The sequence below is a fragment of the Mustelus asterias genome, chromosome 18 (assembly GCF_964213995.1).
Source record: "Mustelus asterias chromosome 18, sMusAst1.hap1.1, whole genome shotgun sequence".
NCBI classification, from domain to species: Eukaryota; Metazoa; Chordata; class Chondrichthyes; order Carcharhiniformes; family Triakidae; genus Mustelus; species Mustelus asterias.
The window spans coordinates 89027314-89055070 of record NC_135818.1 but is presented as its reverse complement, the minus strand read 5'-3'; the positions used below and the strand labels follow the sequence as shown (position 1 = coordinate 89055070).

Below are 27757 nucleotides of genomic sequence, written 5' to 3'. Positions count from 1 at the left end.
TCCGTGCTGCTGCTGTGACCAGAGCTAGCTCAGATAGAATTGGGATGAAACACTAACTGCTCTTAAACCACTGATCCACCTGGGCAACTTCTGACACTCATTATGTTGCAGTGGGAAGGGCTTGTCAGTGATTTGTTTCCAATATTTTGCCTCCTGAAGCTAATGTATTTATGTTCTTCTGCTTTCAAGTTCTAAGAAGAGTCAAGCTTACGTTTTTAGATACCGTTCTGAGGATTGAGCACATCCCAGAGAATTCAAAAACTGGGATTGCTCTCGAGATTCGAATACAGAGGTAAGTTGAGCACCTTTCCTCCACTTGCAATGGGCGTTTATGATCCATCTTCGGTATACTTTTTTAACTGTGCTTCGTCGCAATTGTCTTTAGGGTTGAGTGCCTTGTTAAGTTGGCTGATGCTCAAGCTGCAGCACTCTTCCTCTGAGTCATCAAGTCTGATAGTGATGCTGCTTCCCTCTGTTCTGAATGTCAGTGTCACTTCTCACAGAGCCTCTCTCCCTCTCTTACAGAATTGAATATCGTGATGAATCTGCAAATGAGGGTCCAGATATTAACATTCACCACCCCACAGCTCTCGCTGAAAAGAACCTGCAGCTATGCGGGATCTCATTGTTCTGGCACGAGTTCCCGGAAAGTGCAAAAACGTCACCCAGGACTTCACCAATGCAGGTTAGCTCAAACTAACAGATCAACAACAAACTGCATTTCTATAGTGCCCTCAAAAGAAATGCATTCCACAGTGCTTCACAGGAGTGTAATCAAAAGTAGCAATTACAAAAATAACAAAAAAAAATATGAGGAGGTATGAATCAGACTTTGGTCAGAGAATTGTTGCTTAAGGAAGGCCTTAAAGGAGGAGAGGGCAGTTGGGTTTATATCCTCAATGTGGCACCTTATGATCCTCTCAGTCCCTTCGCCCATCGTTGTATACCCAACCTCTGCAATTCCCTGCTTAAACCTCTCCAGCTTCACCTCGTTAAGACCCCCCCCCTTAAAATCAACCTCTGACCTCATTTTTAATCATCGCTCCTAACATCTCGATTTTTGCCTGACTATGCTTCCCTGAAACATCCTGGGATGGGTTTCTCCATTTCTGGTGCGGTTTTCAGCATCGTTGGACAGTCAGGTTTTGTGTTGTAATATTCCCGCACATTTTATTGCAGTAACATGATTTTGCTTTCTGTTAAATGTTTTCCATTGCAAGAATTTCCATTCAAACAGCCTCTGCCAGGATATTGAATTTGGAGATCCAGCCTCCTTTGATATCTATTGTTGTGCCATCCTGTTTTCAGTTTGCTGTTCGTCCCTAGTTGCTCTGAGGGCACTAAAGAGTCAACTAAGACCAACATCACAAGGCGGGCATCTAAGGACACTCTCTGTATCTGCTGGCAGAGATCACAGGGTAATTGCTGCCTCCTGGCCAGTTTTAGTTCTTGGTCACAGGTGTGCTTGCTGCTGTCTTCCAGTGTGTGCAGATGTCTCTTCGATGCTGGGGAACATCCATGACTGGAAATGAACTTGCACACTCAGTTTTTAGGGTGCTGTGCGTTATAGTGAACAATGTTCAAGAGAGACTGAGATGTTGGAGGTGTCCCAGCACCACAGTGAGTCAGTGCAGCAAACCTCTTTACCATGTAATTGGTTGGGCACAAATGCATGATGGTCAGTTACCATGGTTATGGTAGTGTATGGTGACTGGACTGGACTGGCAACCCCGAGGCCATGTGCTCAAATCCCACCATGGCAGATATTGAAAATAAACTGACCACCAAAGGTGTTGGACTATCATAAAAGCCCTCATACTTCACCAGCAATAGGGCTGGCAGCCTGCACCCCTATCTCATCTGGCCCCAGTCCCACTATATATGTTGACTCTTTAGTGCCCTCAGAGCAACTAGAGATGAACAGTAAACATTATAGCATCACCCAGCTTGCAACAACAAAAAAAAGCTCCAAAGTGTCGAATAGAATAATTGCTCCTCAGCACAGAGGAAAGTGTCTCTTCTGGGAGCAGTTCACCTTGTCTGTCAGTTGGGCATTTTCGTAGCTTTACATCAAAAATGTCCACAAACAGCTGTGTGATAATTGAAATGTTGATCTTGTTAATTAGGCAGATGCATCATAGGAACAGAAGAGGCCATTCAGTCCCTCGTGCCTGTCCTGCTCTGTCAGTGACATCAGAGCTGATAGTCTCTGAGTTATTTGGGCACAGAAGGAGGCCATTTAGCTCACTGAGTCTATATCAGCTCTCTGTAGAACAAACGTCAGTCCCATTTCCCAGTTCTATCCTTGTAAAATCCCTGTCTCTAGTTGATTGACTCATCGTTTATCCATATCTCTCGGCCAATAAAAATCTATTCACCTTGGGCTTGAAATTTCAGTTGTCCCTCTGCACCCACAGCTTATTGAACATGGAGCTGGTTATATCACTTTATAAATAAGGCTTTGTGATTTCACTCCTGATTGGCTAGACTCTGATATTAAGGTGATCTCCCTTTGTGCTGGATTACCCACCAGAGTGAATAGATGCTCTGTGTCCATCCAATCAATTCCATTTATTATTTTGAAGACTTCAATCAGATCGTGTCTCGACTTTCTAAACCCAGGGGGTTGCAAGTAATGCAACCTGACCTCGGTGAAACCCATTTTGATTTGATTTATTATTGTCACATGTATTAGCATTCAGTGAAAAGAATTGTTTCTTGTGCGCTATACAGACAAAGCATACTGTTCATAGAGAAGGAAAGGAGAGAGTGCAGAATGTAGTGTTACAGCCATAGCTAGGGTGTAGAGAAAGATCAACTTAATGCAAGGTAAGTCCATTCAAAAGTCTGACAGCAGCAGGGAAGAAGCTGTTCTCGAGTCGGTCGGTACGTGACCTCAGACTTTTGTATCTTTTTCCCAACGGAAGAAGGTGGAAGAGAGAATGTCCGGGGTGCGTGGGGTCCTTAATTATGCTGGCTGCTTTGCCGAGGCAGCGAGAAGTGTAGACAGAGACAATGGATGGGAGGCTGGTTTGCGTGGTGGATTGGGCTGCGTTCATGACCTTTTGTAGTTCCTTGCAGTCTTGGACAGAGCAGGAGCCCATACCAAGCTGTGATACGACCAGAAAGAATGCTTTATATGGTGCATCTGTAAAAGTTGGTGAGAGTCTGGTGAATCTGATATCTCAGAGCAAGATTGGCTAAGATTTCCCCCAAAGCAAGGCCCTCTCTGATAGTGCAGCACTCCTGACACTGCAGCATTCCCTTTGTGTGGAGATGCCAGCGTTGGACTGGGGTAAACACAGTAAGAAGTCTCACAACACCAGGTTAAAGTCCAACAAGTTTATTTGGTAGCACAAGCCACTAGCTTTCGGAGCGCAGCTCCTTCATCAGGCACGATGACTTACCTGATGAAGGAGCAGCGCTCCAAAAGCTAGCGGCTTTTGCGACCAAATAAACCTGTTGGACTTTAATCTGGTGTTGAGAGACTTCTTACTGTGCATTCCCTTTGTGTCAGACGAAATGACATACACAGTTTGGGGAATGAGGTATAACCTCCCAACCATCTGATTCTGAGGTAAGAGTGTTCGTAACCGTGTCAGACTAATTCTTTACATTGAAATATTCATCTGTAATGTGTAATTTTCACTCGCAGGAAATGGAACCAAAGCTCTCTCCAAGCTGGAACCCAAAAATAGTTTCGGAACCTCACCCCCAATTCACGAGGAAATCTTCTGATGCTGTTCTGTTTGAGCCGGTCCAGATTGGGAGCTGTGAAGGGAAAGTGGAACTGAAACTCAACCTGAAACAGAATGAAGCACTTCCAATAGCCAAGGTCAGCAGCTGACTCCAAGAACTCTCTGCTTTCTTTTAGATAAATTAGCTGCAAATTAATTTAGTGCTTTGTTGGAAAGTGCTACCACTGAGAGCAGAAATGTTCCTTTAAGCACCAGACTTGGCACAGCATTGATAGCTTAACCTCACAGAACATGGCACATACACCGGTAAACAGAGTAATCTCTCAGCCCCAACAATATAAAGCAAGACTGTAAAGCAAAATCCCGAGGCACAATTATCCATCGGGGGCAAGTGAGCTGTTATCAGTTGGACCTTCTCAGAAACTCACATTTTTAGCACCGAGAGTCATAGAGATACACAGCATGGATACAGGCCCTTCAGCCCAACCTGTCCATGCCAACCAAGCTTCCTAAACTGAACTAGTCCCATTTGCCCATGTTTGGCCCATATCCCCCTCACCCTTTCCCATCCATGTATCTGTCCAAATGTATTTTCGATGTTGTAACTGTGCTCGCCTCTACCACCTCTGGCAGCTAATCTCATACACGCACCACCCTCTGTGAAAAAGTTGCCCTTGGGGTTCCTTTTAAATCTTTCCCTTCCCACATTAATCCTATGTCTAGTTTTGGACTCCCCCACCCTGGGGAAAAGACCATGGCTATTCACTTTATCTATGCCCCTCATGATTTTATAAACCTCTATATGGTCACCCCTCATCTCCTAGGCTCCATGGAAAAAAGTTCCAGCCTCTCCTTATAATTGAAACCTTTCAGTTCTGGTAACATCCTTATAAATCTTTTTTGCACCCTTTCCAGTTTAATAACATCCTTCTCATGACAAAGCGACCAAAATTGTATGCAGTGCTCCAAATGTTGCCTTACCAATGACTTGTACAGTTATAACATAACGTCCCAACTCCTGTACTCAGTGCTCTGACCAATGAAGGCAAGTGCGCCAAACACCGCCTTCACCACCCTGTCTACCTATGATGCCACTTTCAAGGAACTATGTACCTCCATGACCTTTGTGCAAAGTTGCAGCACTGGGACTGCAAATCACATGACAAGTGTAGGTAGGAGATCATTACCAAATCAATTGCTCTACTTATCAGTCCCATTAATAGTCAGGTGGTGTACCATCCCATAATATCATGGAGTCCAATCAATTATCTCCCCATGAGGTGAATAAACTTGAGTCAATTGACCAGGTGGCCTTTTGGACACAGCAGCATCCCTGAGTCAAGGAGGTGGAATTAACCAAGGTCCCTGCTCGCAATCTTTCTTCAATAGAACAGAAGAATAGAATAGAAACCCTACAGTGCAGAAAGAGGCCACTGGGCCCATCGAGTCTGCACCCACCACAATCCCACCCAGGCCCTACCCCCCTATCCCTACACATTTTACCCACTAATCCCTCTAACCTACGCATCTCAGGACACTAAAGGACAATTTTAGCATGGCCAATCAACCTAACCTGCACATCTTTGGATTGTGTGAGGAAACCCATGCAGACACGAGGAGAATGTGCAAACTCCACACAGACAATGACCCAAGCCGGGAATTGAACCCAGGTCCCTGGAGCTGTGAAGCAGCAGTGCTGACCACTGTGCTACCATGCCGCCCTTGATCCAGTTTCTGTAGATGTTCTGTTAGAACAGGATCTGATGTGGTGCTGGTGCCAGCACCTAGTGCAGGATCACCTGAGAAAACTAGTGATGTACCTTGGTGCTTCTTGACACCTGTAGACATCAGCAAGAGCCCGCATCTCCCAGGGAAGTAAAACTCGGACAAGCAAGTATGAGTTACACTCAGGAGATCGAGGTGAATTTGATTGTCGTGTGCAGGAAAGCAGTAATTTCACTTTTTCTCTCTCACAGCTGGATGTGGAGGGAGAGATCGAGTCTGTCAACTTCTTCCTGTCTCCACGACAGGTCCATCTCCTCCTAGATATGCTCAGCACCATTCTACTGCCAGGTCAGATTTGGGAATTTTTACAAACATGGATTTCATATGTGCTTTTAACCTTTCCTGATGCATTAAACACGACAACATAGGCTGTTCAGCACGAGCCTGGAGTTTCCTCTCTCTCTCTCTCCCTCTTTCTCCTCCCCCCTCCCCCACCCCTCCCCTCCTCCTCCCCCTCCCCTCCTCCCCCTCCTCCCTCCCCTCTCCCCCCCCTCTCCCCCCCCTCTCCCCCCCCCCCTCCCCCCCCCCCTCCCCCCCCTCTCCCCCCCCTCTCCCCCCCCTCTCCCCCCCCCTCTCCCCCCCCCCCTCTCCCCCCTCTCCCCCCCTCTCCCCCCCTCTCCCCCCCTCTCCCCCCCTCTCCCCCCTCTCCCCCCCCTCTCCCCCCCTCTCCCCCCCCTCTCCCCCCCTCTCCCCCCCTCTCCCCCCTCTCCCCCCCCTCTCCCCCCCCTCTCCCCCCCTCTCCCCCCCTCTCCCCCCCCTCTCCCCCCCCTCTCCCCCCCTCTCCCCCCCTCTCCCCCCCTCTCCCCCCCCTCTCCCCCCCCTCTCCCCCCCCTCTCCCCCCCCTCTCCCCCCCTCTCCCCCCCCTCTCCCCCCCCCTCTCCCCCCCCCTCTCCCCCCCCCTCTCCCCCCCCTCTCCCCCCCCTCTCCCCCCCTCTCCCCCCCCCTCCCCCCCCCCTCCCCCCCCTCTCCCCCCTCTCCCCCCCCCCTCCCCCCCCCTCCCTCTCCCCCCCCTCCCTCTCCCCCCCCCTCCCTCTCCCCCCCCTCCCTCTCCCCCCCCCCTCCCTCTCCCCCCTCCCTCTCCCCCCTCCCTCTCCACCCCCTCTCCACCCCCTCTCTCCCCCCCCCCTCTCCCCCCCCCCTCCCCCCCCCCCCTCTCCCCCCCTCCCTCCCCCCCCTCCCTCTCCCCCCCCTCCCTCTCCCCCCCCTCCCTCTCCCCCCCCCCTCTCCCCCCCCTCCCTCTCCCCCCCCCTCCCTCTCCCCCCCCCTCCCTCTCCCCCCCCCTCCCTCTCCCCCCCCCTCCCTCTCCCTCCCCCCCTCCCTCTCCCCCCCCTCCCTCTCCCCCCACTCCTCCCCCCCCTCCCTCTCCCCCCCTCCCTCTCCCCCCCTCTCCCCCCTCTCCCCCCCCTCTTCCCCCCCCCCCTCTCCCCCCCTCTCCCCCCCCCCCTCACTCCCCCCCTCCCCCCCCCTCTCCCCCCCCCTCTCCCCCCCCTCCCTCTCCCCCCCTCCCTCTCCCCCCCCTCCCTCTCCCCCCCCCTCCCTCTCCCCCCCCCTCCCCCCCTCCCTCTCCCCCCCCCCTCCCTCTCCCCCCTCCCTCTCTTCTCTTCTCTCCCCCTCTCCCTCTCCTCCTCTCCCTCCTCTCTCAAAAACGGTTGACAAAGGAAGGGCCGTGGATATCGTCTATATGGATTTCAGTAAGGCATTTGACAAAGTCCCACATGGCAGGTTGGTTAAGAAGGTTAAGGCTCATGGGATACAAGGAGAAGTGGCTAGATGGGTGGAGAACTGGCTTGGCCGTAAGAGGCAGAGGGTAGCGGTTGAAGGGTCCTTTCCCGGCTGGAGGTCTGTGACCAGTGGTGTTCCGCAGGGCTCTGTACTGGGACCTCTGCTATTTGTGATATATATATAAATGATTTGGAAGAAGGTGTAACTGGTGTTATCAGCAAGTTTGCGGATGCAGATCAGCAAGTTTGGAGATGCCAGCGTTGGACTGGGGTAAACACAGTAAGAAGATGGCTGGACTTGCGGATAGCGATGAGCATTGTCGGGCAATACAGCAGGATATAGATAGGCTGGAAAATTGAGCGGAGAGGTGGCAGATGGAATTTAATCCAGATAAATGCGAAGTGATGCATTTTGGAAGAACTAATGTAGGGGGGAGTTATACAATAAATGGCAGAGCCATCAAGAGTATAGAAACACAGAGGGACCTAGGTGTGCAAGTCCACAAATCCTTGAAGGTGGCAGCACAGGTGGAGAAGGTGGTGAAGAAGGCATATGGTATGCTTGCCTTTATAGGACGGGGTATAGAGTGTAAAAGCTGGAGTCTGATGATGCAGCTGTATAGAACGCTGGTTAGGCCACATTTGGAGTACTGCGTCCAGTTCTGGTCGCCGCACTGCCAGAAGGACGTGGAGGCTTTAGAGAGAGTGCAGAGAAGGTTTACCAGGATGTTGCCTGGTATGGAGGGTCTTAGCTATGAGGAGAGATTGGGTAAACTAGGGTTGTTCTCCCTGGAAAGACGGAGAATGAGGGGAGATCTAATAGAGGTGTACAAAATTATGAAGGGGATAGATAGGGTGAACGGTGGGAAGCTTTTTCCCAGATCAGAAGTGATGATCACGAGGGGTCACGGGCTCAAGGTGAGAGATGCGAAGTATAACTCAGATATTAGAGGGATGTTTTTTACACAGAGGGTGGTGGGGGCCTGGAATGCGCTGCCAAGTAGGGTGGTGGAGGCAGGCACGCTGACATCGTTTAAGACTTACCTGGATAGTCACATGAGCAGCCTGGGAATGGAGGGATACAAACGATTGGTCTAGTTGGACCAAGGAGCGGCACAGGCTTGGAGAGCCAAAGGGCCTGTTTCCTGTGCTGTACTGTTCTTAGTTCTCTCCCAGAATAATTTCACTGGTTTGTCACACGTCTTGTAAGTATGTGCAGAACCAGCGCATGTTCCAAAACAGCAGGTGGGCTCTTCAAAGTGAAGTTTCTGTGGGCTGTTGTGGATTTTGTGACTGTCCCTCAGCATTCTCAAGCTAAACCCCTGTCGAGGGTTTCATTTATTGCCTATCCCTAATGGCCATAAACTGTCTTGTTAAGAGTCAGCATTTTGCTGTGAATGCTGGGGTCATATTTAGGCATGATTTGGAGATGCCAGCGTTGGACTGGGGTAAACACAGTAAGAAGTCTCACAACACCAGGTTAAAGACCAACAGGTTCATTTGGTAGCGCAAGCCACTTGCTTTCGGAGCGCTGCTCCTTCATCAGGTAAGTGGGAGTTCTGTTCACAAACCGGGCATATAAAAACAAACTCAATTTACAAAATAATGGTTGGAATGCGAGTCTTTACAGGTAATCAAGTCTTAAAGGTACAGACCATGTGAGTGGAGAGAGGGTTAAGCACAGGTTAAAGAGATGTGTATTGTCTCCAGCCAGAACAGTTAGTGAGATTTTGCAAGCCCAAGGGGTTTGTGTCTTTATATGCCCTGTTTGTGAACAGAACTCCCACTCACCTGATGAAGGAGCAGCGCTCCAAAAGCTAGTGGCTTTTGCTACCAAATAAACCTGTTGGACTTTAACCTGGTGTTGTGAGACTTCTTACTGTGTCATATTTAGGCCCAGACCAAGTCAGAGCAGCTGCCTTTTTTCCCTAAAGTAACTTAGTGAACCAGTTGGGTTTTTACGACAATCTGACGATTTCATGGTCACTTTTACTGAGACCAACTTTTACTTTTCACAATTTTTTCCAAGTAATTTCAAATTCTCATTGAGGCTATGATGGAGTTTGAGCTCTTGTTCTATGGATTGTTAATCCAGTTGCACAAACACTTTGCTCCTTGTAGCCTTGTCCCTTTGTGGATTACTTTTACATGTCACCTTTTATTCTGATTCCGTTTTGAGATACTGTCTTACCAATTGGGTCTTGCTGCTTTATGTCAAGTCAGGCTCAAGAACCCAGTGTAGAGTAAGCAAAGGCTGTGGTAACTCCTGCTTTGGAATGCCTGCAGCTGTCTGATGGTTGCAACATTCGTCATGTGAACTGTTGCTGAATGTGAGCTTGGATATTCCTGCTTTCTGAATTCCGTCATTAGCCAGCTTCTGCTGTGGGTGAAGTGTTTACAGAAGCTACAACACGTGGAACTGCAGTAAAATGGCTAGTTGATGAATCAATCCTCACCATCAAAATCTTTTGGAATTCTCTACACCAGAGAGTTGTGGGTACTCAAAACTGAAATCGATAGATTTCTGGACATGGAGATGTGAGAATAGGCTGGGAAATTGAGTTTGGCATAAAACTGCAGCCATGATCTTACTAACCGGTAGAGCAGTGTCAAGGGGCCAATTGGCCCACTCCTCCTCCAACTACTTCGGCTGTTGTTGTCCTCAAAGCAATAATAGCTGCTGTGAATTGCATATTTAGGAACATAATCCTTTACATTAAAGCATGTTGAGTCATGGCAAATAGTTTTGACCGAGAACATCCTGCCTTTTATTGCAGCTTCAACAGTAACAACTTGTACTTGTATTTTTAAAAATACATTAAAAGTTCTATACAAGAACTACACAAGAGTGTTATAAAGTGAAGTTTCACACCAAGTTGTCCAAGGAAATATTAGGGCAGGTGACCAAAAGCTTTTTCGTAGGCCATCGACCTGGAGCGTTAACTGTTTTTCTCTCCACAGCAGCTGCCAGACCTGCTGAGTATTTCCAGAACTTTCTATTTCTGATTTCCAGCATGTACAGTATTTTATTTTTGAGGTAGATGTTTAAGGATCTCTTTAAAAGAGGAAAGAGCACTGAGGGCCTCAGAAAGAGCACGAGTGTTCTGGCCAACGTTCCTCCTTCACCCCGATGGAAATAACTTGCAATTCTATACTGTCTTTTATCATTCAAAGGAGCTTCACAAGAGCGTTGCCAGTCAAAATTTGACATTGATCCATATACAACGCTATTAGGACAAGTGATTGACTGGTTAAAGAGGTCAGTTTTAAAGAACAACTAAAAGGAAGAGAGGGAGATGGGGGATTGGAGCAAATGCTGAGCGGAAGGCAGGGTCATCAGGGATGATTTAAATAAGGTGTGCACAAGTAACCGGAATTGGAGGGCACAGAGATCTCGGAGGTTCGTAGGGTTGTGTAGCAGAAACAAAATGGCTGACATTCACAAACGGGGGCTGTCTAAATGCAAGTATTTCATTTATATTTGATTAGTTAATGTCAATGTTCTGTTGAAAATGGAACAATTATTTAGCTTGTCTTTGCCCTGCTCAGGATGTGCAGAGGCAACAACTGGTCAATCAAAGAGCCGGAGGAATCGACCGATGCAGCAGGAGGATCAGTATCTGATTCAAATGGAACTCAACCGATACCTGCAGAAGGAAAAGCTTTCCCCTGGCATCTCGACAGAACAGAGCTATTATGAGGCTGAAACAGTTCGAACAACGTCAAGCCGTGGTATGGTACACACTCAACATAATCTCCAACCATAACATGATTAACTTTGATGTGGAGATGCCGGCGTTGGACTGGGGGTGGGCACTGAGGTGGGCACAGTAAGAAGTCTCTCAACACCAGGTTAAAGTCCAACAGGTTTATTTGGAATCACGAGCTTTCGGAACACTCCCCTTTCTTGCACACTCACCTGATGAAGGAGCAGCGCTCCGAAAGCTTGTGATTCCAAATAAACCTGTTGGACTTTAACCTGGTGTTGTGAGACTTTTTACTATGATTAACTTTGACTAGCATAACTTCAAACTGGCATCTCATTCACACTTCCAAACGCATCATCATGACAACTAGGAGAGGGTAGGCTGTGTGGCCCTTCAAGTCTACTCCAATCAAATTATGGCTGCTATTAGACTTCAAATTCACATTCCCACCTGATCCCCATGTCCCTTGATTTCTTTACAGTCCAAAAGTCTATCTACATAACCTTCAACATGCTCAATGACTGAGCATTCATAGGCCTCTGGGTTAAAGAATTCCAAAGATACAGAGCCTTCTGAGTGAAGAAATTTCTCCTCATCTCACCCCTAAATGGTTGACACCTTATCTTGAGAACTGATGACTCTGGATATTGAAGATTCCAGTCAGGGCAAACAACTTCTCGGCATCTAACCTTCTCAGAATTGTTAATGTTTCAATGTTCCTAAACTACATTCTACTCTACCTCCTTGTAGAAAAACTCTCTCATCCCAGCAATTAACCTAGTGAACCTTTGTTGTATTCTATCTAAGGCAAGTATATCTCCCTTGGGTACAGAAACCTATATATTGAGTACGGTAACACCAAATTCCTGAAGAATTGCAGCAAGACTTCTTTACACTGTACTCCATCTCGCTTGTCCTACAGGCCATTTCCCACCTTGATTTATTTCTGTGTCTGCATTTTAATTTCCTGTGTTCTTCTGAACACCTACATTTAATAGGTTCACACCATTTCAAAGAAGTTTTCTATTTTTCTTCCAAAGTAAATAATGTCCTATTTCTCCATATTGTAAAATACCTGCCACCTTTGTAAAAGGGGGGGGGGGTGCACGCTGGTACAATGGTTAAACTGCTGCCTCACAGCACTAGGGACCCGGGTTCGTTTCCCGGCTTGGGTGACTGTTTCTGTGGAGTTTTCACATTCTCCCCGTGTCTGCGTGGGTTTCCTCCGTGTGCTCCGGTTTCCTCCCACAGTCCAAAGATGTGCTGGTTAGTTGCATTGGCCATGCTAAATTCTCCCTCAGTGTGCCCAAGCAGTTGCTGGAGTGTGGTGAATAGGGAATTTTCATAATAACTTGATTGCAGTGTCAATGTAAGCCTAGTTGTGACTAATAAATAAACTTTACCTTTTCTTGGCCAGACTCTGTGTTCTATTCACAAAGGTGTAATTTCCACCTAACTTGGTATAGTCTGCAAACTAGAATATGGGGAAAAAGTAAGGGAATCAAAGCCAGAACTCCAGAGATGTTGAGGAAGATTGAGAATATGATGAAACAAATTAATTCTTCAGTTGTTTATTACACAGTTACTTAGCAATGATATGGGTTGTAAGATAAATGTTTAATGCATAGGGTAAGGAATGGGGGGGGCGGTTGGCTCATTGAATAAAGAATCAGGAGGATGAACCTTTTATCGCTTATGCCAATCTTTGTCCAAATAAGGCTCTTGGCAAATGAAGAATGTTTCTGAATCATTGTTAACTTTTTCATTTCTCAGCAGAAGATGATGTCTTCTTCTCAATGGCAGACATGGAAATGTCGAATAGTGTGGCATCTCTTCCACCCCTTGGAGAACCAACTGTTGATATGGAATTATCATTGAACAGCACACATGCCAACTCAGCTGGCAGCTCTCCGCAAAATGCTACAGGGGTGAGTGAGGGAGACTGGGTGCTAACATATGCGTAATTATATCCAGATAATGAACTCCAGCAGTTGTTTGTTTTTAATGTAATCAGCAGCACCCACATCTGGAGAGCAACTAGTTTTAACTCTGAGCGTGATACAAAAGTAACACAAAATGAATTTTTGCACTTACTTTAGTTTTCCACTTCCTGGGATGATTATCTAGATCACTCTGGACAAGGGGGCCGAGTGATACGGGAGTCGGTGTTTAATTCCAAAGAGTCTCCACTAATACAGAGACATCTCCGACCAAGCAGTAAGTTTCAGAATGCAGTGTTGCATGTAGCTATGTTACTGTTCAGTTCAGTAGAGGCAGGGCGCTGAGGCAGTCTTTCAAATTTAAGGAAATAGCGAATTGTTGGAATGAGAATGTTTAAAGTGTTGCACAGCAATGCAGGTTTCACTGTTAACAAGCAAAACCTGACACTATTTGTTCAGGACTGCAGTTAAGCGTGATTTTTTTCCCATGCCACAAGCTCCACTCAAAGTTGGTGGTTTAATTTATTCTCTTTGTAAATCTCAGCAACATCTTTTAACGGGACTCCAGTTTGCGTAGTGGAAACTCAGCAGAAGGTCATGGAATAAATTACTAGCAAAGGACATTGAAGTGACAAGACATGAGAGTTCATGGCTATAGAAAATGGTCTTGAGTTTGCAGCCATGGCTTTTCCCATGTTTGAATCAATATCAAGTCTTTCCCACAGGAGTGGACAAATAAACGGAAAGAGAGTTTGTCCATGAGTGGTTCGTTTGCGTCTTCCAGTGGCTGGCATTGGCCAGAGATCTGTGAAGAAGCATGGTGTGTGTGTGATGTTGGAAATTGAATGTAAGGAGTGAATTTCAATCTAGAAACAGCACAGGCGTTGGAGTAGCTCATGACCCACCCCGAGCCCACTTAGAGCAGGAAGACTGGATACTTGGTTGGACTGAGAGTTGAGGAGCTCCATGGTTTGGAAGTCCTGTGAAAGAGCGAGTGTGTAACTTTTACAAGCAAGTGTGCAAGGGAGCAGGGCCAGGAGTTGAGGCGAATGAATTTAGAAGGAAAAGAAAAGGTAATTGAGGCAGTGATTTACAGCATGAATGAATCGGGCAGGGAAAAAAAAGGAATATTGAAAAATATTGAGAGGAATATAGCCCAACTAGCAGTGAGCTTTTATCTTGTGTGTTTTTCAGAGTATTAATTTTTTCAGTAACTTCCTGTAAAGCTTCCCCTGCTTGTCTTTCAGATCTGCACGCCAAATCACATCCTATTGATGAATCTGGACGCCAGGTTGTTGTTCGGCTGACGATTGGCAGTCTTTCTTTGTCAGTGCTGCACATTGACCCATTGCCACCACCCGAGGGCCCATTGCACCTTGACCCTTTGACGAGGATGGCATCCCATTTCTTTGAACAGTTCAAGACCTTTGATCTGTCTCAGTTTCCAGCAGGGGATTTCCACATGCTCCGACCCAAGTTTGCTGCAGCCTGTCCCCACGATCACCTCCGGTAAGTGCAATGTTGAGTAGTTTTCTACACTCTGTCCTGCATCTGTCCGGTACAACCCCTGGAAAATTGTGTCAATTCTGATAGGCCACTAATCCAGTCCATCCAAGTAGAATCAGTAACCTTCGTTTTTAAAACCTCAGTCATTTCACCGTCTACGTTTTTCCAGTGAAAAATAGGCCCCAGCTCCCCAAGCCTTTGCTGATAACTAATAGCCCAAAGACTTGGTATAATTTTAGTGACCATCCTCTGAATATCTCCAAAGCCTGGCTATACCCCCACCGTATGAGGAGTTTGAAGGTAGGTGGAATATTCTGGATGGGTCTTCAGGCAATGTGATGTTTCACCTGAGGAGGGATTAGCTGAGTGGGCAGCCACGGGCATTGGCAGCTTGCTTTAGGTATGTAACTGATTCAATGCCCAGGATTTGGATGGGCAGGAGGTGTTTTTAGTCATAGGCCAGGGTAGCTGTAAGTCTTTTCTGCTGCACCTAATGGCTATACAGAGGTGTTCCAGTTATTTTGGGATCACTGTCTCCTTCAGATAATGACCTTTGGAGTTATTGAGATGGAGGTGAAAATCAATTCACTCAACCTTGTCAGCTACTGACGCCCTCATCCATACCTTGTTACCTCCAGACATGATTATTCCATTAGTCTCCTGGATGGCCTCTCATCTTCCACCCTCCGAAACTTCAACTTATTCAAAACTCTGCTGCCTGTCCTGAGCAAGCCCCCTTTACCCATCCTCTGTGTTCACTGGCCTACTCCAGCTCCCAGTCTGGCGATGATTAAAATTCTCATCCTTGTTTTCAAATCTTTCCGTGGCCTTGGCCCTTTCTACCTCTGTAACCTCCTCCAATCCCTGAGGTATATTCGCTCTTCTCATACTGGCTCTTTGCATATCCCCAACTTTCTTCACTCCACTATTGGTGAACATCCCTTTAGCTGTCAGGGCCCTAAGTTCTCAAATTTCCTCACTGAAGCTTTATTTTATCTTTAAAACCTACCTTTTTGACCAAGCTTTTGGATACCTCCAGTACCTGGTGTGTTTCAGTCTCAATTTTTGTCTGATAATTGCTCCTGTGGATTATCTTGGGACATTTTGCTGCATTAAATAAATGCAAGTTGTGTTCCATAATCCAAACTTTGACTTGTGAATATTTCACCATTTCACTTGTTTGTTACTGATTCCACAGGCTCTTTGCAACTGACATAAAGCTGAAGTATGAGCTGCGACGAGGTGCTAACTCTCGAAGCCTAAACACGGTTGTTCGCATTAACTGGATGGAACTGCTGGAATGTCTCTTCCCTATGGATTCGTTAACTGTCATGCCCCAATATACCGAGGTCAGAATCGTAACAATATTAATGATGGCCAATGTTTCTCTCAACTTCTTTTTGCTATGTCTGACCAGCTTGCTGCACTGTGTGGTCCCTTTAGGATTGACATGCAACCGCACATGCATCCATTTTAAAAGAAACAGTGTGTGGTAGGTTTGTTCCTTTTGCGTCATTACCCATTGCTATGCAGTTACACGGCTTGAAAAATATCCGCACTGGCATAGACGGGCACTAACTCACGCGCTCTCAGTCCTAGTACACAAACTATGACGGACCTCTTCAACCCCTGTCATTTCATTTTTGTTCCTTTAGTTAGTTGTGAATGTTACTTGCCACTTCTCAACCCAAGTCTGAATGTTGTCCAAGCATTGTTGCATGTGTATACAGACTGCTTCAGTATCTGAGGAGTTGGCAATAGTGCTGAACATTGTGCAATCATCAATGAAACTCCCCACTTCTGACCCTGTGATGGAGAGAATGTGGTTGATGAAGCTACTGAACATGGTTGGGCCTAGAACACTACCCTGAACAACTCTTGCAGCAATATCCTCAGTGTCAGATGATTGACCTCAATCAGTGGACAGAGTTCACCCTGATTCCCGTTGACTTCAGTTTTGCTAAGGCTCCTTGATGCCACCATAAGAAGGCTGGGGACAACAATGGTTTCTCAATATTCCTTATGTTTAGCTGGAAGATGCTGTGGCTGACTCAGCACTCTGTCAGATGAGCAGTTTGACAGCATACTCAGTGAGGAAGGGTTGGTTGGTTTTGGAAAATGGAGTGATCTGTTTGGGCACTCTATCAACACCAGTTTGTTCTAGATGGGGGTAAGAGAGGCAAACAAATTTCCTCTGCTCTTTCCCATTAATGTGCTTTTCTACACATTCACAAGAGAGCCACTTTGCTGCTTTCCTCCTGTTTATTCCAGCCATTTCTCTGGTCCCATTGTGATTGAGCGCGCCTGTTACTGTTCGTTTTATCCCATGTGCCTATGGCCATGGGGACCTTCTGTTAGATTGCCCAAACCTTCTTGCTGTCACACTCTGGATGGGTCAGTCTGGGCTGAATTTGAACCCATGTTCCAGAGATGAAAGGTTTGAGGGTTACCCTGCGAACAGAGATTAAGATGCTGTCTTCAGAATGTGCCAGCTAAAACTCTTTCCTTCTCCACTTTCTGTTTTGGCAGCTGATCACATTTCAATTGGTGTCTGAGACTGAAGCGTATCCCGTACCTTCAGTACAACTTCATTATAAACACATTGACCGAAGAGGAGTCCAGGTATATAATTGTCAAGTCCTTAACCCGTTTAGATGATGGTCTATTCAGAATTAAACGTTTTGTTTTTGTACCAAAAATACATTTGAATTATCCAATAATCTGATCAAAGCAGCTTTGAATGAAGAGGATTATGTAATACCCATGGACTTTCTCACATAAGAGTCAAACGTGCCTCTTGAATTGTTTTATATAGCAGTGGAACTCAATGCTTTCTCACTGCTTTTGTCCCATCTTCTGAAGACATTGGAATAGATTTTTTGCCCAGGTGTAGAAGTGGTGATTTTAGGTTAGTGGGAATGGAAATCGGGTGGGTTTCGCTAATGGACAGCCTATTTACAAGACAGTTATTACTTACAAATCAACCTCACTGTCTCTCACTGCTCAGTCCATGATCCCAATCCGATAGTGTCCATTCTTCCTGAGCGAGCTTGCATACATAGTAACAGAAAGGAGAGACTACATTTACCTGGTGCCTTTCATTAGCTTCGAATAATTCCTGTGCCATCACCTCAGGCGATCAGAAACAGCCCAGGATATCACTCTGGCTCTGATTAATGTTATACCGTGCCTGCCTTTGGTATGAGATGGTCTCCACCCAGCCTAAAACAGGTTTCGCGCACTCAAGAAGGAATCCAGTGAATCACCATTCACTGCATGATTTGGCAGCTGGTTTAACAGGCCCACTATGCTCATAGAAATCATAGAAACCCTACAGTGCAGAAGGAGGCCATTCGGCCCATCAAGTTGGTTCAGTCTTTAGATAAAACACTTTCTGCCTGCCCTGACCATAGGAAATGACATCTGATTTCTGCATTTGTTGATTGATTGGCATGTTAGTTTTGTTTTTGTACATTTTCCTGAAATTATAGTCTTGTTTACCCTCGGGTAGCTAATATCACCGTTCCAAAGTTAGGGTGGGTCTCCAGAAATATGTCAATGTCTGCAACAACGTGTTAGTTTTTGCAGGGGGGACACATGGGGTGGGATGATCAAAACTTTGATCAGGGAAGTAGGTTTTGAGGAGAGGGTTAGGGAGGGAATCCCAGAGCATGGGCCCGAGGCAGCTGAAGACACCAGAGCCAAGGGCTGCTTTGAGTTGAGCAAATGCAAAAAAGACAGGAGTCAGAGCTTAGAGTTTTGATGGGAATTTGTAAATCAGAGGAAAGTTCCACAGTTAGGAAAGGGTGGGGCCAAGAAGGGATTTAAACAGAAGGATGTTGGGAAACCAGGAGCCAGCGTCTGTTAACAAAGGCTGGTGTGATATGTGAACATGATGTGTGTAATGGAATACAGGGCTTCAACTGAGCTCTAGTTTACAAAGACTTGATGATGAATGGTGGGTGTGAGGAGCGGGGGGGCATTGGGTGGATGATTGCTGACCAGGAGAGCATTGAAAATGGCAAAAGAATGGATAAGGCTGAGATTGGCACTGTCACAGAAGTGGAAGAAGCTAGTTTTAGTGAAGAGGAAGATATGGAACTGGAACCAGAGGGCACAACCTCAGTCTAAAGAGACGATCTTTTAAAACGGAGAGGAGGAAGAATTTCTTCAGCCAGAGGGTGGTGAATCTGAGGCACTCTTTGCCGCAGAAAGCTGTGGAGGCCAGGTCATTGAGTGTCTTTAAGACAGAGTAGATAAGTTCTTGATTAATAAAGGGATCCAGGATTATGGGGAAAAGGCAGGAGAATGGGGATGAGAAAAATATCAGCCATGATTGAATGGCGGAGCAGACTCGATGGGCCGAGTGGCCTAATTCTGCTCTTATATCTTATGGACTGGAGGTCAGCTAGTGGTCATGTAGGACATTGCAGTTGCATAGCTGATGATCATCTCAGCTCTTCAGGGTGATCCTGGTGTAGTGGTGGCTTTGTCAGAGGAGAGTAAGGCCACCAGAGCTTGTGGTCCAGCCAGGTAGGGTTGATCGATAGCCAAGCCACTTATGTGCCAGAGGTACACAAGTACACACTGATCCTTTGTAAACATTGGAATCAATTTTTGAGATCAAGGTAATATATATAGAATCATAGAAACCCTACAGTACAGAAAGAGGCCATTCGGCCCATCGAGTCTGCACCGACCACAATCCCACCCAGGCCCTACCCCCATATCCCTACATATTTTCTACCCGCTAATCCCTCTAATCTACGCATCCCAGGACACTAAGGGGCAATTTTAGCATGGCCAATCAACCTAACCCGCACATCTTTGGACTGTTGACCTAGTATTTGTCTAGTGACTGTCTCCTTTGGGTTAACGTACTTTCTCTTTCTCAGGGCAGCCAAGGTAGACTGACCTCACTGTCACCAAAGGCTGAGCTGCAGATTGAGCTCGGTCTAATTCAGTCCGAATTGGACATCAGCATTGTGGACAGGCTCAACTCATTATTGCAGCCTCAGAAACTTGTGACAACTGAAATGATGGCATCACATATGTACACCTCCTTTAACAAGCACATCAGCCTGGTAAGTGCTCTTAGACGATGGCATTTTTGGAATAACCATCAGAATCCCGTCTGCTTTTGTATCCTGATGCTAATGATCTGAGCAGTTGGAATTTTGTCCCAGGTCTATCAAAAACCTATGAGATTAAAATAATCGGGCAAAAATTGATGGGATTTCCAGAAGTCCAGTGATCTCAGGACAATAAAATGGGATTGAGGGTAACTTGCCTCAGTGGACTATTTGCACTGACCCTAACTCCCAAGGTTTAGGATGGTTTCTTATGACCTCCACTGAGGGAACGTGGATGTCTGCAGAGCAGTAAACCAGAAGTAAGTAGTGGGAATGTGAGGATGAATGGATTTTCTGCAGAGTTGTTTCATTACTTTTTGGAGATTATTTACAAGGCTATTCTGATGAAAAGCCAATCGACCTGAAATGTGAAATCTGTTCCTTCCTCTCAGCTGTCTGATCTGTTCAATATTTTTGTTATCCTTGTGATTGACCTGTGCTACTCCCCCAATAGAAAGCACAATAGCCAGGCTGCTCTGTGGCAACAGATGAATTTGTGGTTTGAAATACATGCTAACACAGCTCCCACTCAGGTTTTGCGATATGGGGAGCCTTTATTTTCCCCTCTGTCTCTCTCTCTCTTGGACACAGCTTCTACCAGCGTGTCATTCTCTTGTTGCACTCAACACTCCTCGCAGCTGATGCCGGGAAGACCAGGAATGATGTTTGAAATGGAAGGATTTGTATACAGAAAAGCACCAAGTCTCTCCCATCATTTTTTGAGTCTGCAGGTGATTTATTTAAGTGAGCAACCCCTATCTTTTTTTTTTGCACAGCTGAGCACCCGTAACTTAAAGGGATCAGCTTGAGCACAGGCAGTACAGGGGTATTTGAATTTTTGCATGTCTGCCAACTTACAGGGATCATTGGTCTCACTTGTTACCTGTTTTGTTAGAAATAGGACAGCATCTCTCAACCACTCCAACCCCCCCTCACCTACCCACCTCTCCCACTGAAAACACTGCCAATGTTTTGACATGGTGTTCCTTACCAATTTTTCCAAGTAACTATTATCCGTGGATGAGCAGGGATGGTGAGTGTTAGCAACGTTATTCAACCACAAGGACCAATCCAACCAAACCCAATTCTGTCTTCCCCTGCCATTCAGCTGCTATTGAAGGGCACAGGATAATGATCTGGGTTGGTGGGTAGTGGTAGGAGAGGAACCTTCTTTTCCCCCCTCCCTAAATTGTCCAATTATATCCTTTTGATATCAGCCTTGGCCAGTGGGAATGCACTCATCTCTGAGTTAGAAGGTCATGGGTTCACATCTCACTCCCGAGACCAGAGCTGACAGTTTCATTGCAGTACTGTGGGAGTGCTGCACTGTCGGGGGTGTTGTCTTTCAGATGACACATTTTGGGTGAGTGGAATAGACCCCACCGCACTACTTATTAGAGACTAGGGAATTCTCTCCAGCAACTGGCTAATATTTATCTCTACAGATGTCTCAAAACAGATGTCTCGGGGCATTATCACTGTTGCTGTGGGAGTTTGTGGTGCCCAAATTGGCTGTCCCATTTCTGACAATGCTTCAAAGGGAGTTTATTAGCTCTAGAGCATTTTGGGATGCCGTAGGGCTGTATAACAAGCTATAGAAATACAATTCTTCAAGACTGAGACCAGCTAAACCATGGCTTAAACCTGGACCTTCCTGATCTGTGTGGCTCAGTCTGAACATTAACTCCATGAGGTGGAGCTTCCGCACGCGACGATTAACCTCCAATGATCATATTACTTCCCGTTGCAGCAGAGAGCCTTCACCGAGGTATTCCGCGACGATTCTACCTCACCTGCCAACCAGCGGACGTCGGTGCAACTCACCACGCCCTTGTTCAAAATGGCCATCCGCTTCCCAATCCCAGACCTTCGGTCTGACCAGGAAAGAGGACCCTGGTTCAAGAAGTCACTACAAAAGGAGGTTCTGCATTTGGAATTCAGCGAGGCAGAATTTAAGACAGAATTCTTTGGGAGTTTATCACATGAGCAGCTCAAACTGGAGCTCACTTTTAAGGAACTACTTGGTGAGTTGAGTGGCTTTTATTGTTACTTTATTACTCTAGCACCCCTACGTTTATATAATTCTACATGAGGTGAAGGGGATGTTACTGGACTGGTGAGAAGGGCTGGGCTAAGTTCAAATTGCACCTTGACACAGTAACAAGTTATTTTGCGTGATGTACCCTCTGGGCATTGTTTTTTTTCCTGTGGTGATGGAAGGTTCTTTTTCCCCCTCATCTTCAGTTTGCCCCCCCCCCCCCCCTTTTGTTTTTCTCCCTGAACTGCATTTGATGGCTAACTGATATCCCTATGGGAAGGGCCTTGTCCTAATGCTGGGATTGGACATGGCTGTGATGATTACACATCTGCATAGTCATTTGCTGCTTGGATGCTAGCAGCATACTCAGCAGAAGGGAGGAGAACATTAGTGAGGGGGTGGGTTTGCTGTTGTAATGATAGCTATTGTGAATTGTATTGAATGCTTAACAGCCTTCTCTTTATCTCAGGTAAATTCCAAGAAGACCCTGCGACGCCACCGTTCACCTTTTTTAAGGTGTCACATGGTGCTGATGGAGACATGTCAACTTCCGATAGCGGGAAATTTGATTGGCCAAGGCAGGTAACACTATATTTCCCTCATCACACCTGTGAGTACACTTCAAAGGCACCTAATTGGCTGCAAAATACTAAGGAAGCTCTGGGATTGCAAGTTATTTCCTCCCAGTACGAGGAGATCGCCTTCAAAACTTAGTCAGAATTGAAAACTTGTTGATTCTACCATTTGGAGCTGTAGCACTGGATCATTCCCTAATCCTTCCAATTAATTCCCCTTTCTTTTCCTCCATTACCATAAAACCCCTACAGAGCAAAATGAGGCTATTCGACCAGTCGACTCTGCACTGACTCTCCAAAAGAGCCGGGCCCTCCCCAATCCCCATAACCTGCTCATTTACCATGGCTACTCCAACTTTTGGACATGAGTAATTTACCATGGCCAATCCACCTGACCTGCGCATCTTTGGACTGTGGGAGGAAACTGGAGAACCCGGAGGAAACCCACGCAGACACAGGAGGACGTGCAACCTTCACACCGACAGTCATCCATGACGGGAATCAAACTGGGTCCCTGGCGTTGTGAGGCAGCAATGCTAATCACTGCTGCCGTGACGCCCATTATTAACTGAGAAAATCAGTTTGTGCTAAGAGTCACCAAACCTAGGCCTCAATAAACACTGGAGAAACTCAGCAGGTTTTCAAAGACATGGCTCAAGAGCTCCATGACTGCCTGTTCAAACCTATCGCCCGACCTCATCTCACTCAAATAACTTTCCCTGTTAAATGTTACTTGTGATTTTATTTACTGTGCTGAAGCGGCTGGACACTCTTAACAACATGCATTTATAAAGTACCTTTAACATATTCAAAGAATCGCAAGGCACTGAACAAGGGGGTTGCCAGACAAAAATCTGACACTGAGCTATAAGGACATTGTCCAAAGAGAGAGATTTTAAGGACTGTAGTCTTTAAGTGTAGGAAAAGAATTGCAGAGCTGAAGGCTCTGTGTGACACCGAAGATCAGGAACTTGCAGTGGATGTGGCAGTCATTGGGGACTTGCCACACCCCCATGGTCTTAGACCATTATATCTGCACCTTATTTCCACAATGCTGAACTGACATTGAATGCATGTTCAGTCTGTATTGATGCTATGGAGGTTTTTGTCACTAGGGTTGTATTGAAGGTGAATCCAAGCGCAGTGCATTCCATCTTGGAGCGAATAACGACAGAGGAGGAGGAACCTGGGAGTAATTTACTGGAGGATGAAGAGGGTGGAAACCATTCCCTGAAGGACGTTTGTGATTTGGGAAGGCAAGAACCCTCACCGTTCTCCTCGCGAAGAGTGATGTATGAAAATGAGGAGGTGAGAGCACTACTCTTCATACGTATTTTGGGGAAATGGAAAGACCTTAATCTTATCAAGTCATTTACCATCATTGATATGATTGTAATGGCACAGGCTAAATTCCAGTGAGTGTCACTATGAGCACTCAATTCTTCATTCATCAAGGTGAAGGAAATCCTGCTCGGGAATAAATCACTTTACATTTCAGGCACTTCAAGGGGGTTCGATACAGAGTAAAGCTCCCTCTACACTGTCCCCATCAAACACTCCCAGGACAGGGACAGCACGGGGTTAGATACAGAGTAAAGCTCCCTCTACACTGTCCCCATCAAACACTCCCAGGACAGGTCCAGCACGGGGTTAGATACAGAGTAAAGCTCCCTCTACACTGTTCCCATCAAACACTCCCAGGACAGGTACAGCACAGGGTTAGATACAGAGTAAAGCTCCCTCTACACTGTCCCCATCAAACACTCCCAGGACAGGTACAGCACCGGGTTAGGTACAGAGTAAAGCTCCCTCTACACTGTCCCCATCAAACACTCCCAGGACAGGTACAGCACGGGGTTAGATACAGAGTAAAGCTCCCTCTACACTGTCCCCATCAAACACTCCCAGGACAGGTACAGCACGGGGTTAGATACAGAGTAAAGCACCCTCTACACTGTCCCCCATCAAACACTCCCGGGGCAGGTACAGCACAGGGTTAGATACAGAGTAAAGCTCCCTCTACACTGTCCCCATCAAACACTCCCAGGACAGGTACAGTACAATTTAGAGAATGAAGTCCCGAAATGTGCCTCAGAAGCATGTTTCCTGCTGCATCAGTTTGATATTTTCCATTTCACACACCAGCTTCCCTGTGCCCATTTTAAATGAGCTTGGCAATTTGAAATAGCATCTTTGAAGAGTTACTTCACAGCTAAGGACACATGAGCAATCACAACATCCCTCAAATTTTTAAAAGCAGTGTTGTACATGCTCTTGTGATACATTTAGAAATACTGACATCAGCACAGTATGCTGCCTTAAAACAAGTAAATTTGTAACATGAGGAAGCTAGTGACACTCTCAGCAAATGGGTATTACACCATGCCAACATATTATATGAAGCAGATGCGGTTTAGAAGCTGGTATGGATCCATAGGGCTGTGATGGTGTTTGTCTCACTGGATCAGTGTGCTCTCTGCAGATGGTGATGCCAGGGGATCAGTTCGAAATGGGTCAATTCCAGGATAAAACCATAAGCACCTCCCACTACGTGCTGGAATTGATGTTACCTAATGTTAACCTTACACTGCCAAGCAAGGTGTTCTATGAGAAGGTGTACAACAGGTGAGTCTAAACTCTCTCCCACTCTAAATGCAGCAAATCTAGGTTGCAATTTTAGCTTTGACTTTTGCTTCTCAGTTCTCCATTCCTCGCGTCGGGAAACAGCGATTTTACATTTATTCATTCTCCAGATGTGGCAAGGCCCAGCCCAAGTAGAGCAGTTAAGCCAGTCAACCACGTTGGAATCGTAGACAATCCCAATCGAGTGAGGTTTCCTTCCCCAAAGAATAACAGTGAACCAGTTGGCTTTTAACACCAATCTGTCGGCACCATAGTCACTTTTACTGTTACCAACTCTTTAAGTTCCAGATTTTTCAAACCAGATATAAATTTTCAAGCTAACGTTCTTGCGTTCCACTGGACCATGAATCTGAACTCTGGATCACTGGTTTAGTGCCATAACTTCTATCCTCCTTTCGGTGACTTGAGTCAGAAGGCTGTGATTTCAAGCTTCACTCCTGGGACCTGAGCTCAAAGCTCAGTGCTGAGGAGGTGCTGCACTGTCAAAACTGTTGAACATAAGACACAGGAGCAGGTGTGCACCATTGTGTCCTCATGGCTGATCTCCTGCCTCAATTCCACTTTCCCACCCCTCTCTGTATCCCTCAATTCCTTGGAAGACCAGAAACATGTCTATTTCAATCTTAAATATACTCGATGGTGGAGCACTCGCATCTCTCTGGGGCAGACAATTTCAAAGATTCACAATCCCGAGAGTGAAAGAAATTCTACTTAATTCAGCCCTAAGTGATTGTCCCCTTATCCTGAGGCTTCCCCATTTTCTAGATTCTCTCGCCAGTGCTAACAACCTCTCAATTTCTAACCTGTCAAGCTCCTTCCATTAAACTGATGCATGATCTTTCTGAACTGGTCGATGTTTAAAATCCAATGGCACTCTTGTGAGGACAGTAAGAGTTTTAACAACACCAGGTTAAAGTCCAACAGATTTATTTGGTAGCAAATACCATAAGCTTTCGGAGCGCTGCTCCTTCATCAGATGGAGTGGACATTTCCACTCCAGCTGACTGAGGAGCAGCGCTCCGAAAGCTTATAGTATTTGCGACCAATAAACCTGTTGGACTTTAACCTGGTGTTGTTAAAACTCTTACTGTGTTCACCCCAGTCCAACGCCGGCATCTCCACAACACTCTTGTGAGGAGCAAGTTTTCCTTCATTTGAAGGCAACTTCAGATCCTCAATCAACACAACCAAAATCATCATAAATACTTTTATGTCACTTTATACTGTGTACAAATTAACTTGTGTCTGTTGACACACAACAGTGACTACCCTTCAAAGAACATTGGTTATGAAGTGTCTAGGGATATCCTGAGGATGTGATAAGGCACTGTGTTAATGCAAGTTCTATCTTTCCCTTAAATAATTTGTTTATATGCTATTCATTACTCTTATTACAGAATAAACAATGATTTGTTGCTATGGGAACCTGCTGCCCCGTCTCCTGTTGAGACAGTTGAAAACGTTACTTACGGGGTTGGACTGTCTGTGGCCAGCCAGTTAATCAATGCATTCGGCAAAGAGAGCCTTACTCAACTCAAGTCGACGCTCCTCCAGGATGGTACAGTATTGCACTGTCCTTCGTATTATTGTGAATGAAACCATGTAACTTGCACCATTAGCTTTAGCCTGTGAGGCGGGGTGGGCTGACTGTATTCTGTATATTTCTGAGTGCTCTGTGCCTCCCAGTGCAGTGACAGGTTTGCTTCATGTCTCCATATCCCACACATTGTATGCCGTTGGTAATTACACTATAATACTGCCGTTGAAAGAAGCTCAGACTGTTCTCCCAGTGGTTAATAGATGATAATAGTCATTGTAAATTGAGAAGGATTTTGACAGTGAATTGGGAGTAACTGATGCCAGTGGCAGGAGTATTGGTAACCAGAGGACATTCTGATTTCAGATAATTGAATAAAAATCTGTGCAAGAGTGGGGAGTAAGGAGAAAGATTTTTGTGATCTAGAATGCTCAACCTGAATGGGCAGTGGAAGCAGATTGAGAAGGAGCCTTCAATAGTAGATTTGATAAATGCTTGAAGGGAAATAAATGACAGGGTGATGGAGAAAGAACAGTGGAGTGAGACTAATGGAGAGCTCTTTCAAAGAGCTGGCATGAGCACAATGGGCCAAATGGCCGCCTTTGATGCACGATTCTCAACACCACCTTCTCAAGGGCAGTAAAAATGTGGCCTAGCCAAGGATGCCCACCACAAGCAGTGTGCTGAGAGGGAAAGAAGGGAGTGACTGGTCAGTCGGGTAATGAGACCAGACAAGGCTAGAAATACAATGATGAGTGATGATGAGAAACAGAAGGACAGTTAATAATGCTTCTGCTTTGGCATCATCCTTTTTCCTGTTTCACATGCTGCCTGAGCTGTTGCATGGTTTGCCTTCCTACCCTTTGAGGGGAAAGCAGCAGCATGGTGATGATGTGCCAGGTGATTACCTGACTCTCACTCCCGCCCTGTACTCCATAGATGACGAGAGCGGTTCTGATGAGGAGACGCTGCAGTTCTGCTCCAGCATTGACCCAGCCCATCGGTCACGACGTAAAAAGAAGGTGGAACAACAGAGCAAGAATAGCCAGAGTTTCCTATCGGTGCTTCTCAATGTGTCCCATGGGCTTGTGTCTATACACACGGATAGCAAGGTGAGAATCTGTGCCTGTGAGCGTGAAGGTTACTCCCAGTGTGAGTTCCCAATGGCTAGCATGTTGGATTAGTAAATATTTTAGTGGACTTGTTATCCAGCGATTATGATTTCAAATCCTATCACGCAACGCTTGAGAATTTGAATTCCGTGCAATTACAATATGGGAATATGAAACTGATTTCAGATGTGACCATGAGTTATGGGATTGTAATAAAAACCCAACTAGTTCACTGATGTCCTTTTTAGGCAAAGAAATGTGCTGTCCTTATCTGTTCTGGGCCTATATGTGACTCCAGTCCGATATCAATGTGGGTTGCCTCTTAGCTGCCCTCAGCAGTGGACTAAGAATTCACTCACTTGT

General features: G+C 46.1%; 1 protein-coding gene across 4 annotated transcripts in view; it reads left to right on the top strand.

Moving 5' to 3' along the window:
• atg2b (autophagy related 2B) overlaps window positions 1-27757 on the top strand; it is a 74112-nt gene that overhangs the window by 9407 nt on the left and 36948 nt on the right. Inside the window, exons 4-20 of one of the 4 annotated variants that reach the window (XM_078234547.1) lie at window positions 190-292; window positions 526-685; window positions 3656-3835; window positions 5675-5771; window positions 10754-10936; window positions 12688-12839; window positions 13011-13128; window positions 14099-14360; window positions 15556-15706; window positions 16887-16979; window positions 19253-19441; window positions 21240-21513; window positions 21997-22105; window positions 23218-23410; window positions 24585-24727; window positions 26143-26303; window positions 27222-27394. In XM_078234547.1, coding sequence (XP_078090673.1) covers window positions 190-292; window positions 526-685; window positions 3656-3835; window positions 5675-5771; window positions 10754-10936; window positions 12688-12839; window positions 13011-13128; window positions 14099-14360; window positions 15556-15706; window positions 16887-16979; window positions 19253-19441; window positions 21240-21513; window positions 21997-22105; window positions 23218-23410; window positions 24585-24727; window positions 26143-26303; window positions 27222-27394 — 2741 coding nt within the window. Of the gene's footprint in view, window positions 1-189; window positions 293-525; window positions 686-3655; window positions 3836-5674; window positions 5772-10753; window positions 10937-12684; window positions 12840-13010; window positions 13129-14098; window positions 14361-15555; window positions 15707-16886; window positions 16980-19252; window positions 19442-21239; window positions 21514-21996; window positions 22106-23217; window positions 23411-24584; window positions 24728-26142; window positions 26304-27221; window positions 27395-27757 lie in introns of all 4 variants that reach the window. The other 3 variants (XM_078234548.1, XM_078234546.1, XM_078234549.1) reach the window with 3 other exon arrangements.